The sequence below is a fragment of the Sander lucioperca genome, chromosome 18 (assembly GCF_008315115.2).
Source record: "Sander lucioperca isolate FBNREF2018 chromosome 18, SLUC_FBN_1.2, whole genome shotgun sequence".
NCBI lineage: Eukaryota > Metazoa > Chordata > Actinopteri > Perciformes > Percidae > Sander > Sander lucioperca.
Window position 1 is genome coordinate 3,932,267 of NC_050190.1, and position 15,058 is coordinate 3,947,324.

Below are 15,058 nucleotides of genomic sequence, written 5' to 3' on the forward strand. Positions count from 1 at the left end.
CCGATGAAGTGCTCTTCACAAGGTTGTCACTCGAAAAAAGGTCAGATCCAGAGAGACATACGAGGCATGAAAGAAATAAGATGGAGATTCACGCCATCCATCTCGCAGTCTGGATCAAGACACCGAGCTGACCTTTAACAGTGTATCAGCCTCAACACGCTAACAAAGTGTAGGCTACGTGGGAGAGTGCCGCATGTTACTGTTGGTCTGAGTGTGTTTATACAAGGCAAAAGGAAGGACGAGACACTGAGATGAGATGCCTTGAAACTGCAAAACATCAGCTCATATTTATCATCTTTACATGCAACTTCTTCTTTTCTTAGTTGCATTTGTTAAATGCATGTTCAAAGCTATTTCAATTGCCTCAGCGGTTAAAGTTATTGCATTTTCAGAAAGTCAACTCAACGCATTCTCATAAACGGGTTCGTATGACACTGTACGAAAAGTTATGCACACTAACGCCGCCTTCACATTGGCACAGTAGATACGGCTGCGAAACGACCGGAAGTCATTCATTCCGATGCGAGTGCGGTGTGGAAAAAATCGTTTCCGACAATCCCAGCAAAAAGCGTTGCTATGGTACTGATAAACAAATCTGAATTCTTAACTTTTAATAAAATAAACAATGATTTCATAACGATATGCTGTCATGTAATCGATTCATTTTGGAGTATGAGAAAAGTTCTTCCGTGCAGAAACAATGCATAGGATACCTGCTATGGCTAAGTTGGTTAGCAACAGACATCGAACTATTGACATTATACCGCTATATCACATTTAACTGACCTGACATATCAACATCCTGGGCAACTTTTCTCCACGCAGCAGACTTTCTGTTTGTATCACTAAGGCCTCAGATGAGAGGTCATAGAGAATTGGACATTCGGACACTGACAGAATGAGTCGTTCTAGTCTCTCCGCCATTTTTTTTCTACTCGCTTCCGACGCTTTCAACGGTGTAGTACAATGTCCACTGGGGGTGCATTGCGTATTACAGAGCTGATTTCAAGTGCCAGTGTGAAGACATGACATCGGCTACAGAGCTCCGTGACGCCGAGCGCCAGTTGCTAGTTCTTTAAGCCAATACAGAGCTTCCTGCCGCCGGCTACAGACCTCCGTCACAGCTCGTTGGTTAATAGATGTTTTTAGCCGCTACGGAGCTCTGCGACAACGGCTACGGTGCTCCGCGTGGTGCTCTGCGTGGTGCTCTGCGTGGTGCTCTGCGTGGTGCTCTGCGTGGTGCTCTGCGTGGTGCTCCGCGTGGTGCTCTGTCAGGTCAGCGGTAGTTGGTGGTTCAGTTACCTGGATAAGATAAGTAGTAAGTAAGCTAAGTTTAGGAAAAAGATTGTGGTTTGGATTAAAACACTCCCAAGGAACACGCATTTCCTGAGCGAAATTCTTTTGTTTACCCCGAGAAGCGAACTCCCAAACGCTCCCTGGCTTGAAAGTCCTGTGTTTTTAACACCCAACCATCCACCTCTCTGCCAGCCATGTTCTTATACAGCAGCAGTCAATGTGGTACATACAGCAAAAGAAAACGTAGAAATAATACGAATTACAGTGCTTAACTTTTCGTAGCTTTTCGAATGCATGGTTTGCCTTGAAATTGAATGTTGTCAACCTGTGGGGCAAAAATTAAACAATTCAAAACATTCTTAACTGCAGCTGGAACTAACAGTTATTTTCACTAATGATTAATCTGTTGATTATTTTTTTGATTTAGTCTTTAAAATGTCATAAAACAGTAAAAACTGTGCATCACAATTTCCCCAAAAAACCAAGGCAATGTCTTAAAATTGCATGTTTTATCTGACCAAAACAGTCTGAAAACACCAAAATATTCAGATATAAATCAGCCTCTATAGAGTGATGAGAGCATGAAGGATTTTTTTGTGATGAAATTATTATCAAAATGAATAACATGTTGCCATGTGTCCATGTTTGATTTGTGACTAAAGTGATGATTTTGATTGAGGTCATCCAACAAGCATCCGTTGAATGTTTCCTTCCATGACGTGACATGCAGCAGTGGGAACAGCAGATGTTGGGGTTTACTTCCCTTGAATAATAACTGTGAGGCAGGAAACAGAAATCAGAAACTAAAATAAGAACAGAGTTTGGATTCATGGTGCAGCCTCCAGCTCAGAGGGGGAGAAACACACCTGAGCTTCCTTCACTGAAAAGGTAGAGGAAGAAAAATAATGTAGGGCTGTATCTTGCTTTTTACAAGGGAAAATACTTTCAGTGAAATAGTACAATAAATAATATCTACATCTATCTAGTTAGTTCTTCTTTATATCAATCTAAATCAATCATTGTCGGTCATTTATTTGGTGGATGTTTTTATCCTTACGGTGCATTAAAGCAGAGGTTTCCAGTGGTGGAAAGTAACTAAGTACATTTACTCAGGTACTGTACTTTTACTTCTATTCTACTTATACTCTACTCTAATAATCATTTTCATCTCACTTTGACTTCAACACTTGATCAGCAGATGTTGTACCAGTGTGCTTAGTTTTTCTTTCCCCTAGTTATCAAAAGTCACTTCATTTATAGATAACATGGTTGGATCCAGATGTGTCTCAGCATCAGTATAAAGCAGCAGCTCCTCTCCCTTTAGTATGGTGGTCCTGGTATTGTTGTTGTCCCACCAAAAAAAAAAAAATTGCAATTTAACTAATTTTCCAACCCCACTTACTGTACAGACAGCCGTCTTTAATAACTTCACAAACCATGGCAACAACTAGCTTGTTCTAGCCGTGTGCATCACTATTAAGTGTCCTCTGAAAACAGTTTCCGTTGTCGTATGTGCTACATGCAGTGTGTATCTGTATTTGGATGTATTTTCTTATCTAATTTTTGCAGGATGTTTTTTTAAGTATGCTAGGCCAGGCTTGGTCGGTTTCCGGTTTTGGAAAGCGAAAGTAAGCAATTGCACGGCTTGTTGTGACCGTTCCAGCGCTTTGCATTGTGGGACATAGTCCGCGTGGTAGACTGGTCCTAGGGCTAATCACAATTATTGTGGTCAATAATGAAATTACGATTATTTAACACGATTACTTGTTGACTTCAAATCCGAACCTTTCCCAGACAATAGAATTGGTTGTCCCCTTCTTGCTCACCAAACGCTGCATCTTTCCCTCCGCCATCTTCACTCGCGCAGATTTTGAAATGATAACAGATACCACAAGCAGGACCTCGCTGACTATTGGCTGAGTGAGTTTAGCCTTTGGGAGGGGCGAAAGTGAACGCGCTCTTCAGAACACAAGATAATTAAGAGTTTATTTGAAAAACTGTAATGTGCAAAATCATTGTTTTTCTAGATTACATTGTTTTTGTGATCGTTAGGAGCCAAATCGAAATCACGATTAAAATTCAATTAACTGCACAACTGGTCTGATGCATACATACTTGAGAATTTTCCGAATCAGTATGACATCCGAGTAATATTGGCATACTGCAGATTTTGCTTTTGTTTGCATACTACATTTCGGCCAAATCAGTATCTACTGCTAGTATAGTAGGCGGTTTTTGAATACAGGAATCCCAACCAATCAGAGTAAACCTTACCTTCCCTTTGACCATCACAAACCACAGGGACAGTAAATGAAAGAGCGTTTTAAGAAAGGTTTATTACTTGTGCAATAATTTAGGCTTCCAATAATTTAAAAAATATCATGTCTGTGACAAGCGACACACGTCTAAAATATACTGGTTATTTTTAACTTCTGTAACAAAATGGACTGACTTTAAAATTTCTGTGAACATATTGCTCCTATAAGTAAAACAGAATACGATTACATTCTCTTTAACACCAACTGTATGAAGACGACATATTATAATTTATTAAAGAATGTGTCGTAATAACATTGAATAAAGCGATGAAGGCGTTCTTCATCAAACACTGTTCTTTAAAACATCCTAGCTATTATTACAAAGTGACTAGTGAGACCAATCATCACCAAAACTACAGCAGTCAGCACTTACCATACAGTGATGTCATTTACATCTAGAGTTAATGTAAAAACTGTGCACAAAATACAGTAGCTACCATAAGTATTAGTAGTAATATGGCACACATGAGCTAAATACTTAAGACAGCATTTAGAAACATCTGTCCAGACCAGATGATATCGTGGACGACGAGGGCTTGGAGCCAGAGAGAGAACATTTCGTTTATTAAAATTAAAAACATCAAAATCACAAAGCTGGAAATATGACAACAGTCGTATTAGACGACAAAACCCTCAAATATTTAAACTGGAGAATAGGTGCTTGAATTCTGACATTAAAAACTCATCTTCTGCCAAGAGTATATTTTCTTCATTTCAAGGCAGCTTCTCGTGAAAAGAAAGTAGCCAAAAGGCAAATGTGTGGAATGTGATCCCTTCAATCATCTTTATAATTTTACATGTGTCAGAATAACCTCCTCCGTCAGAAGAAGAAGTGTGCACGAAAAAACCTAAACACCTTCTGTAAATGTATTTAACACGACTCTGGATCCGTGCCTGTGAGCTGGGGTTTGGAAATCTGTTTCTCTACCCTCTCTAAAATGTCTCCGTGATCTTTCTATCAATGCAACGTGCTCTTCTATTGGACTCTTTTTCATCCATCCGAGTCTGGACACACTCACAGTAACACACTCACAGTGGATTACGCAGGAGGAGAGTTTGTTCAGTTGGAGTCCTGAATCTCCGCCTCTGAAGCCTCTTGGTCCGCGTCGACATTCGACTGGTCCTCATCTGGAGAAAAAAAAACATGCAGATGCTGGATCACTCCCCAATCTTTCAACGAGATAAGAGAGGAAATAATGTAATGTTGCAACTTTAATTAAAAAGGGAACTTTAATTAAAAAGGTCCCAGATCCTTAATAATCTCAAACTGAATAGAATTCTTTTTTAGCCCAGTGGCAAGTATCTTAGCCAAATAGTTTCGGTGATAACAGAATCATGGACTTTTAAAAAGCTATAAGACAGATTCCATAGGGACCAACATTAAGTCAGTGCTAAAAGCTAACTGGAGATTTGAAAATATGACTCGTCTAAGTTTCCAATCAAACCACCTCACTGTAACTGTACTTTAAAAAATGTCTTAAAAATACATTAAACAACAATTCCCAGTGGCTTAGGCCTGGTGCAGGGGCAACTTAGGCCCGGTTGGCCACCAGGCTTGCAGTACACTGGGGGAAACCCTGGACAAATAAAAAAAACTATATAGATAGGATGTCCCTTTTAAAATGAGTTTGAATTAAACTGATATTCTCTTACAGCTTTGTTGGCAACAAACCCCAAATCTATATATCAAATGTGGTGAATGATGCTCTTCAGCTGCATTTCACAGCATCACGTGGTCCTCAGAAGCAGCATGAATGCTGATAAAGTCAAAGAAAAGATGCTGATCCACACTGGATGGCATGGACTGAGCTAAAAAGTGTGTTCCCTCTAATGATTCCCCCTGAGTGGAGAATTGCATTAATCCCGAGCTGTATGACTCCAGCAGCGACTGACTCAATGTTATAATTTTTTATCTCAGTCATGGATATCATCAGATTTCTGTGCCCCAGTATATCACTTTACTTTCGTCCTTCATTCAGGTGAGAATGAAGTGCGTCGCTAGCGACTTCACAAAGAAGTCATTACAGGAAATAACCTTTTATGGGTTTAAAGGGACGGATGTGTGTTCTTGTTATTTCTGACGGTGACGAAGCTCCTCATGTTTGAAGAGACACTCAACAGCTGCTTGCATGACTGTATGAACCCAGTCGGTGGGGAAAGTAACTAAATACATTTATTCAAGTACTCTACTTAAATATAATTTTGACTACTCACTACATTTCAGAGGAAAATATTGTACTTTTTCACTGCACTACAATTATTTGATGGCTATATTTAATAGTTACTGTATTGTGATTTTAAATAAAAAACAATTATGATAAGCTTATATTAAATAAAATACAGTGTTCAAAATTAAACCAGTGACTCACAACTGTTCTGGCTTGTGAGTGGCTTTTTTTTTTTTTTTAAATCAGTGTGTAGTTGGGGCTCCTTGTCATATTTCAGATGACTATCAGTTGTTATCAGTTCCACCAAAGAATCATTTTACCTCTAAACCTGTCAGATGGATTCATTTAAATAAAGTTGTGTGGAGCTGAGTCTTAATTAGCTTTGTATCAACTCATTTGGCAATGACTTGAATGTAACGGGTGTTCATTATTATGAAAAAGTTACACACTAAAGTTTTAAGAACTGTGAAATCACCACAATGTAAAGTCTACGGGCCGAGCGGGAACTCGCGGACGGGGCCATTGGGAGAAACACTACTGCGCATATTCAGTGGGCTGCATATCACGGAACTGAACCCGGAAGCTTAGAAACTTTTTTGGGCAACTCTCACAGGAATGAACTGGGCTCCGCCATGAACGTAGGATCCAGGTCTTATAATACATCCATGGCATGGGTGATGCAGGACGCAGAGGGGCCAACTTTGAACGCTGTGTGTTTACAATCATGAAGTGATACTCACTACAGTAGGCTATATATTACACCATTAAGTAAAGGATCTGAGTACTTCTGCCCTGGGTCAATTATAAATGAATAACAGAAAGGAACCTTTCCACTGTGGCATCACACCAGTTAAAACAACCTCTCAGTGACCTCCCCTTCCTCCTCACCTGCAGTTTGTTCGTCTGCACTCTGCCTCTCCGTTTGTTCGTCCGCACTCGGCCTCTCCGTTTGTTCGTCTGCACTCGGTCTCTCCGTTTGGCCGTCCGGAGAGCTCGGCTCGTCCGGCGGCCAGCGGAGCTCGCCGCTCTCCACCTCGGCTCCATCCATCGGCTCGACCACGATGGAGGGAAGCCTCTTGGACAGCTTTGGATACCTTTCATGGGTATCCGGGAAGAGCTGTTGAAAGCTTATGTAAGGTTTAACTGGAGGGTTACCTTATTTGAAGGGGATATGAACATCATTATTCATAACATGGAAGAACAACAATGTGGTAAAAATCGGATTAGGAAAACTGTGTATCAGATGAAAGATTTGCAGCTGGACTTCACTGACTTATTACTTTGATCTCCAACTTGAAATGTGCATAAGCTTTTCTATTTTCTAATCAGATATTAAAATATCAAAATATTTCAACACATTGTTGGTCTAATTAGGTCAGGATGTATAAAACTGGGACTTTATATAAAGAAGCTGAAAGAAACATTTAGCAAAGCGTGATTCATCGGTGCTACATCTTCTAAAACTACAATTAGGTCTTCCCAAAATGCCTTTCATCAAGCTCCAAATCAGCCAATAGCAGGCCTCCAAAGGTGACATGTCAGAGCTGCATTACTTCATGCACATCGTGTCATAATTAAGACTACCCGACATTCATTGTATCTAACACTATCATGCTGAAACAAACAAAAAATGTATATACTATATACCTATGTTATGTTAGCAATATCAATATGTGATATTAAGGATAGTATTCATAAAAATCTTAAATAAGTAAAAAAAGAATATAGTTACTGTTTTAAGTGAAAGTGAAAATGCTCGAATGTGAACAAACTGCATGTTTCATTTCTTCTGTTATTCCAAAAGAGAGATTTCCATGAAAAGTGCACTGGCAGGTTTATATTTTTTATGTTTTGTTATTCACTTTGTTTCAAATTTAACAGAATTCCTATATATTATATTACACTCTTAGTTGATATAATACATATTGACAACTGATATTGACATGGTTAATATGAGCATGAACATTTTGATCAATTATGTTACTCTCAGCAGCTTTATACATACCAACCCTGGTTATTTACAAGAGACGTAAAGAGGTCTACTCGATTTAAAAATGTAGTGGAAAACTGTACATTATTTAGCTGTCTAAGTTACCTATAAACATTGTTTTAACTGCATTTGAATTACTATATTTGAATGGGAAACAGGTCCTGACTCTAATGGTTATATGTTACATACATATAACTAATCTATATCTCTATCTAAAAAAAAAAAAAAAAGTCAGTCCATTTTGTTGTAGTTATCTTGAGCTGTTTTTACCAAAGAAATTCAATTCCAGCAGATATCAGACTGAATTTATCAAACAAAACAATCTCACCGGCACCATAAATGAAAGCATGACTGATCACTCTTTAAACTTAATGACAGTACATTATGTTTCTAAAAATAAATCGTACGGTAGTAGATGATAAATCACTCAGCTGGATAAGACACATACCATTTACTCCCAGCAGGACTGAGTCCACATAATCACCGTCGTCACGTCAACCCACATTCTACTCCTGCGACTCACCACTGTGTACTGTCTACTCCAATAAAACAGGACTGCAGCCAACACACACACACACACACACACACACACACACACACACACACACACACACACACACCTGGAAGGATACTGCGCCCTGATCTGCTCCTGCTCCACCGACGCTGAAGTCCTCTGTACCGGGCTCCAGAGAGTTCATCACCTCAGTCATCCTGGAAGGAAAACACATGCTGATGATCACCAATCAATCAACTGTCTATACTCTGTATGTCTGCTCTGTTTCCTTTGGCTTCTTTTTGTCTTGAGTTGGCTGATGTGACGGGGTATCATTCCTTACAGTAATACTTTCTAATTACTGTTCCAATATCAGGAACGAAACTACCAAGAACTATGACTACTTCTTAGTCTTGTTCACTACTACATTTGTGCGATATTTCCTAATTTAAACATCATACATCACACATTAAAACACTGATGACATTTTTATGAAAGTATTGTTTTGGATTCTATCTCTCATGTATCGTTTTGGCACATTTTAGCAACCCAAATCATTTTTTTCTGAAAGGTGCCCTGTGGACAAACGTTTCTGTTTACATTCAGTGTTTCTCACTTAAACTCACTGTGTGGATCCTTGAGGTCTGAAAATTGTGTTGCATGCACATCCGTCCTCATATAACATTTGCACAGGTGATGTTTTGAACATCTGAACATAAAACCTGCATTGTTTCCAATAATCTTTACAAGCTCGCGATCTACTTCTTCACTGCCTTTGCTGGTGTATTTATAAGATAATATAGGATAGTACTTTGTGGGTCAGACAGCTAAACAATGAGCTGAAACTCACTATAAAGCTCCTTAAATCCAAGAGGAGCTGCATATTCAGCTGATAATTCTCTGTAGCTTCAACACTACAAAGTGAACATTTTAAAATAAAGATTATAGCTGCTTTGACTAATGTTATGACCAGAGTCTCAACGGAGGAGACGCCATGCCACAATGTGCCATCATGGCGTCCTTCACCTCCACCTCATCCATTATTTTCTTATATCGGGACCAATATTACAACAAACAATATTACTTTAAAAACCAGCCAACAGGACCAGCTCACTAGACTTCACACGTGACAAGTTATCAGAAACACTTTTAATACAATCAGACCAGCAGTTGCTGTTGCCATGGGTACGAGCGTTTGAGATAGTATGCCTCTGATTGTCTGAGTAGTGGACTTTGCCTGGATGCACAAGCGAGGCCGAGTGCTGATTTGGGGGGTATTCATGTGTGTCGCTACGCAGCAATTACTGCCGTCATGACTGGTTGTTGTTGTGAGATTTTCTCTGTGAAACCTGGGATTACTTCTGCTCCCTTTATCGTGAGCAGCGCGGAGACAATACAGCCTTTATTTCCTCATCAGAGGCTGGTATTGTTCCTCTGGAGGGAATGTGTGCGGTCAGTCCGGCCGGTCTCACGAAGGTAGCAACTGGAGAAGAGGAGCTCGGCACATGATCCCCGTCTGATCTCTGAGGAGTGCATTCACCGATGCAGAACAGACACAAGAATTTAAATGTTGATGCCAGACGTGAAGCTTCTCTCGTGCTTTTTCTTTCTTTCTTTTCTCTCCAGCTGAATAGTAATACGGTCTTATTTGAGCCATTAGGCCTGAACAAGGTTATCCATGTGGTAACGTCTGCCTGTTTAGTCTGCGGGAAGCCGCTTCACTTCTGCCTCAACAGAGGAATGAAATGTCAGGACTCTTTACATTTTTAGCTGCATAACTGGTGGTTCCAAACATGATATCTTGCATTGTGCATTTGCAATGTAATATATCCACGATAGGCCTTGAGTTGAATTGAGCACAGGGTAAAATTCTTCATTCTTTAAACTAATTATTTTACGCTGGAGCCCTGTTTTATTTGGGATTTTACTTGTGTTAAAGTAAATCCCACCTAAAGCCCTATTCACACTGGACTAGTATTACCTGGGGACCTCTAGTACTTTGTAATAATTACGGAGGTTGTCTGTGATCTTAATCCATGTGCGAATCTGCCATGTCAGTAATTACCTACCATATTTCGCCAAACAGAGGTTGTATGTTAATATTAGTCCTGTGTGAATCTGCATCTTTGTGATTTAGGGTCATGTTGGCTGCGTTGGCAATTATAAATTAAAGTTTCTACAGAGCCTTGGCATCATATGCGTGGGATAATGTCAGTAAATTCAAGTAAAATACAGACTGTGTTTAGCCCGTGGGAATGCGGCGCACTAAACACAGACAGTCATTTCTAAATCCCATGAGCTCCCCTGGTAATACTGGTCCCGTGGGACTATGGCAGTGAAGATTCCTTGGTCCTTGATGTATTAGATGTTCCTCGATTGAAGCAGTGAATCAATCGTTTTTTCAACAAGACAACTGAAAACCTCTACAGGGTACCTTTAAGGTTACCTGACGAGCCGATGGTTTCAGAACCTGTTCGCCACCATTATAGTTTTGAATAAGTGTTCGTCACACACACCTTAGTCTATATCCACGACGTTCCACTTCCGGGATTGCTCCGGTGCCGCTGGAAATTCCGCCGAATTTCACTCTTTCCGGCCGGATATCCATTACCTTCTTCTTTCTTTGTGTTGGCAGCTAGACTATCTGTCCAATCTGAGTTTTCTGTTGCACAACTAAAAAAACTTTTGAATGTACACGTTCCACCAAAACAAGTTCCTTCCCGAGGCTATTTTGCAGAGGAATCGTGGCTCCACTCGGTGCTTAGCATCACCCAAGACGATTGTGATTGTTTTTTTCTCCCATCCCGGATTGCTGTGTGGACTAGCCAGACCCTCCTCCACAGCACTGTGGAGGAAGGTCTGGCGATGCCAGACTACACACACCTAAACCACGACACCGATTGGTTCGGTCCGCTCCTGTTCGGACACAAACACATTAACTTGAAGCCTGACAAGATGGATTTTCGTGTGATATGTGATCCCGCGTTTCTCGTGTTATCTCGTGATTTCGCAAGAATCCAGCTGGCGTCCGTTCAAGGTAACCTTTCAGGTTCCATCCTTCAACAACTGTTTTCATCACTGTTGGAAGAACTATTCAGATATTTTACTCAAGTGAAAGTAATAGAAAAATGTAAAATGCATTAAAAACCATAAGTATCAGCAGAATGTAAGCTACTTAAAGAATATCAAGTAAAAGTACTGCAGCAGCAGGATGACCATATGCTGGTCATATGTTTGTTTGTTAAATCTTAATGTGCAAAGTAACTAAAGCTGGCAGATAAATGTAGTGAAGTAAAAAAGTACCATATTTCGCGCTGAAAGGTAGTGGAGTAAAAGGTACCTCAAAATTCTACAGTACAGTAAGTGCAGTCCTTTGGGGGAACGAAACGAAACACAGCATTTGAAGACATCCTGTTGGGTTTTAGGACATTTTACTGTGCATGTTTCACTGTTTTCTGATTGTATAGACTAATAAATAACAGAAGCACCTCGATGTACTGCAGCATCACAGACTTTGAGTTTGAAGCCAGATACTTGCACCTAAAAAAGAAAAACCTGATTTCCTCACGAAGCACGCCAAAATCTCCAAAAAAAAAGAATTCTTCTTGCAGTCTCATTTCCATTTTAATGTTTGTTTTTTCAGATAAAAGATGTGCATCTGGTGTGACCTCACAGATTAAAATGCCTCCTCTTCTTCTGTCCATCATGAGATTCATCATGGTGGAGACGGTCCAGTTAAAGGAGCAGCAGGTTTCCAAAATGTGCATCCTCCAGGGCTGTTAACAATCAGTTCAATTCCCATATTTCATTTATTTGCAGATAAAGGATATTGATAGTTCTCTCAATATCCTTTATCTGCAAATATGTTTCATTAGAACGACCACTCTACTCTCTCTCTCTCTCTCTCTCTCCTCTTATCGCCCCAGCTGCACTTCAAACATTTTTATTTTCCAATTCGGCTGCTGAATCAGAGCCAGCCAGCAGCAACACCACCTCCTCAATTGCAGCTTCCTCAGATAAACCCAGTAAGTTTTTAAAGCCCAAAGACATGGAATAAAAATTAAATCCATGTCCAAATATAGTGATACCCTCACTTGTGAAATGTTCCACTGCTCTGTTTTGCCCAAATTCACATTTCCTATTCTATCTTTTTACTCCAATGGCGCAAAACCCTTAGTTTTATGCATTTATATATGACAACATGATTAATAAATGTCCACACTGTGCAGTGAGCGCGGTTTACCTGCACGGCACACACAACAGGTAGCCAGTTTACTGCAGGTAGCAGATTCTATAAATAGATTTAAATAGCAGTGTGTAGCTATAAAACACAGCTGTTCTTTTACAGACTGGTCTGTGCTTTTTACCCACAAACCCCACACACTGAGCATCACCAGAAAACGGTTCGATGAATTTTCCTAAACCTCTAAGGTGCAGTTTAAATGAAAGTCATCAGTCAGTCATTCAGTTAGTTTTATAAAAACCGAACAAAAGCAGATTTTAGTTGAGTGTTTGAAATGAATGATTGTTTTCCAGAGTGGTTATAGAATAAAAGGTCCGTAGCCTTACCTGTCTGCGGGCTGATCCAGTGTCTCAGAGCAGGAAGGTCTCCGTCCTCCGCTGCTTCATCACACTGATGCTGATGAGGATGATGATGAGGATAGTGATGATGCTGGTGATGATGATGCGGGCTGTTGTGGGCGACAGGCGGAGGCTCCCGGTGAAGTTGCCGCTCGTGTTGAAGTGTTCAGAGACTGCGCAATGGAGCGGGGCCGGTGCTGCGTTCAAGGACTGTCGGAAACGTTGGAATTTACGAGGGGGAGCGTGCGTCCGATGTGTGTGTAGTCACAGGTGGAATTGCCTATAGGCTACTACTCAGATATATTACTCAAGTAAAAGAAGCAATACCACGCTACAGAAGTACTCTGTTACAAGTCAAAGTACTCCATTCAAAAGTTACTTAGGCCTAAGTAAAAGTAGCCTACAAGATATAGCCTAGCCTACTTTAAGAAGGATGTAAAAGTAGCCTAGGCCTACTCATTTTGTAAAATGGCCCATTATATTATATTATTGGATCATAATTATTATATCAATTGGTAGGCTAAATGTGGGCCTAGATGGTATATAATATGCAAGTACAACTTCTGCATTCATAAAGTTACTTAGTGAGTCTAAGTCTAAATTTACGAAGAGCACTTTAAGGCAGCACATAATCAGAGGTGAACGAGCAGCCGTTGATGATTTTAATTTTGCCAATGTTTCGCACTTATCGTTAGCTGAATTTGTCAGGTAAACTCTTATATACTGTCTATGGGTAACCCACCACATTTTATACGCTGGAACTTGAACTTAGAGACACACGAATATGTCGTCTCTTTTTATAAGCCTGTTGTATTTTATAACATTTAAGTAAAGTTAGTGTTTCTATAACGCTAACGGCAACAAACTAATAGCAATGAAATGTTTCTTTGCTGCCATTAAGCTAGCTAGCTAGCTAACACACAACGGTTTCACTGTGTTGTACAGATAATTTGCCTTTTTCTAATGTTTATTTTGTATCCCAAGAGAACACAGACATAGTACAAATATAGCTATAACACTAGTGAGCTGTGTCTCCCTCTAGTGTGCAAATACTGTAACGTTATGTGTATTAATACTTTCTATGACCATTCTGTGTAACTTAACGTTAACTTAGTCATGAGATGATAACCTAACGTTGAGAAATGTAACGTTACTTTTAATTAATCATCACCATTTATTCATATCTTCCTCTAATTTTTGCATCTTTTATGGTAAAACAGAATCATTTTCAACCTCTTAGCATTTTATATTTAAGAGAGTTTCCCACTGTCAGCAGTGGTGGAAGAAGTACTCATATCTTTACTCTGTTACAAGTAGCTAGGCTAAAAGTCCTGCATTCAAAATCTTACAGAAGTACAAAACTATAAGCATCAAAATATACTTAAAGTACCAAAAGTAAAAGTACTCATTATGCAGAATGACCCATTTCAGAATAATACACATATTATTGGATTAGGCTATAATTATTGATTCATAAATGTGTTCATTTTATTATTGTAGCTGGTAAAGGTGGGGCTAATTTAATTAATTGTATACTACTGGGTATCTTAATCTATAATGTATTTTAAGTCATCAGTTGATTTGTATTTTGTATTAATTTAAATCTGCAAAGTAACTAGTAATTAAAGCATTTAAAAATAAATTAAGTGGAGTAAAAAAGTACAATATCTGTCTCTAAAATGTAGCTAGTGGACTAGAAGTATAAAGTAGCATTCAATGGAGATACTCAAGTTAAGTACAAATACCCCATACTTGTACCTATACAGAACTTAGTAATGTAAAATGTAGTTACCTTCCACCACCTTTTGGTGAACTGACATTTGACCTGTTTCCGTAAATCAAATGGAACAGAATAAACAGTAAAACGCATGAATTGCTGCCAGAACATAACTTCACAGCTTCAGCCACAGGTTTACATATAATAATATTTATTTATTGTGTATAGATTTGCAAACACATTGCATCATAATTCAAAGAGGAGCAGTAATCAAATGAAACTCCAGAGATCATTAAAAGCTATTTACACAGCCAGTTTGTACACTGATATTGAAACATACTGTTGATATAGTTTTACTGTAGCAAATTAGGTTCTAAGCAAAAAATATTAATACAAAATATAGTTGCAGCATTACACTTGCTTTGTTTGGTGATAAGCATTTCATTTCAGCTTTGCATTGTTATTGTTTCTTTACATTTTATGTTGCAGCAACAA

At 39.2% G+C, this 15,058-nt stretch overlaps 2 protein-coding genes across 3 annotated transcripts in view; both read right to left on the reverse strand.

Moving 5' to 3' along the window:
- Positions 1 to 3,610: 3,610 nt before the first annotated feature.
- On the reverse strand, positions 3,611 to 13,080 carry si:ch73-49p17.1 (protein LBH). 2 transcript variants are annotated; one of them, XR_004895645.1, is made up of 5 exons: positions 12,835 to 13,080; positions 8,405 to 8,483; positions 6,671 to 6,899; positions 4,441 to 4,742; positions 3,611 to 4,323 (listed from the first exon to the last, which is right to left on the reverse strand). XR_004895645.1 is itself a non-coding variant. In XM_031280467.2 (4 exons), the coding sequence occupies exons 2-4, from the start codon at positions 8,480 to 8,482 to the stop codon at positions 4,675 to 4,677; spliced, it is 375 nt and encodes a 124-aa protein (XP_031136327.1). In that variant the 5' UTR covers position 8,483; positions 12,835 to 13,080; the 3' UTR covers positions 3,611 to 4,674. The 2 variants fall into 2 exon arrangements, 1 of the variants encoding a protein (XP_031136327.1); XM_031280467.2 differs by having other exon boundaries at positions 3,611 to 4,742.
- LOC116036736 (neuroblast differentiation-associated protein AHNAK) overlaps positions 8,675 to 15,058 on the reverse strand; it is a 32,939-nt gene continuing 26,555 nt past the window's right edge. Inside the window, exons 8-9 of the mRNA XM_035994932.1 lie at positions 9,658 to 9,665; positions 8,675 to 8,685 (exon numbers count right to left, since the gene is read on the reverse strand). The gene's annotated coding sequence lies outside the window, so the exon portion shown is untranslated. The remainder of the gene's footprint in view (positions 8,686 to 9,657; positions 9,666 to 15,058) is intronic.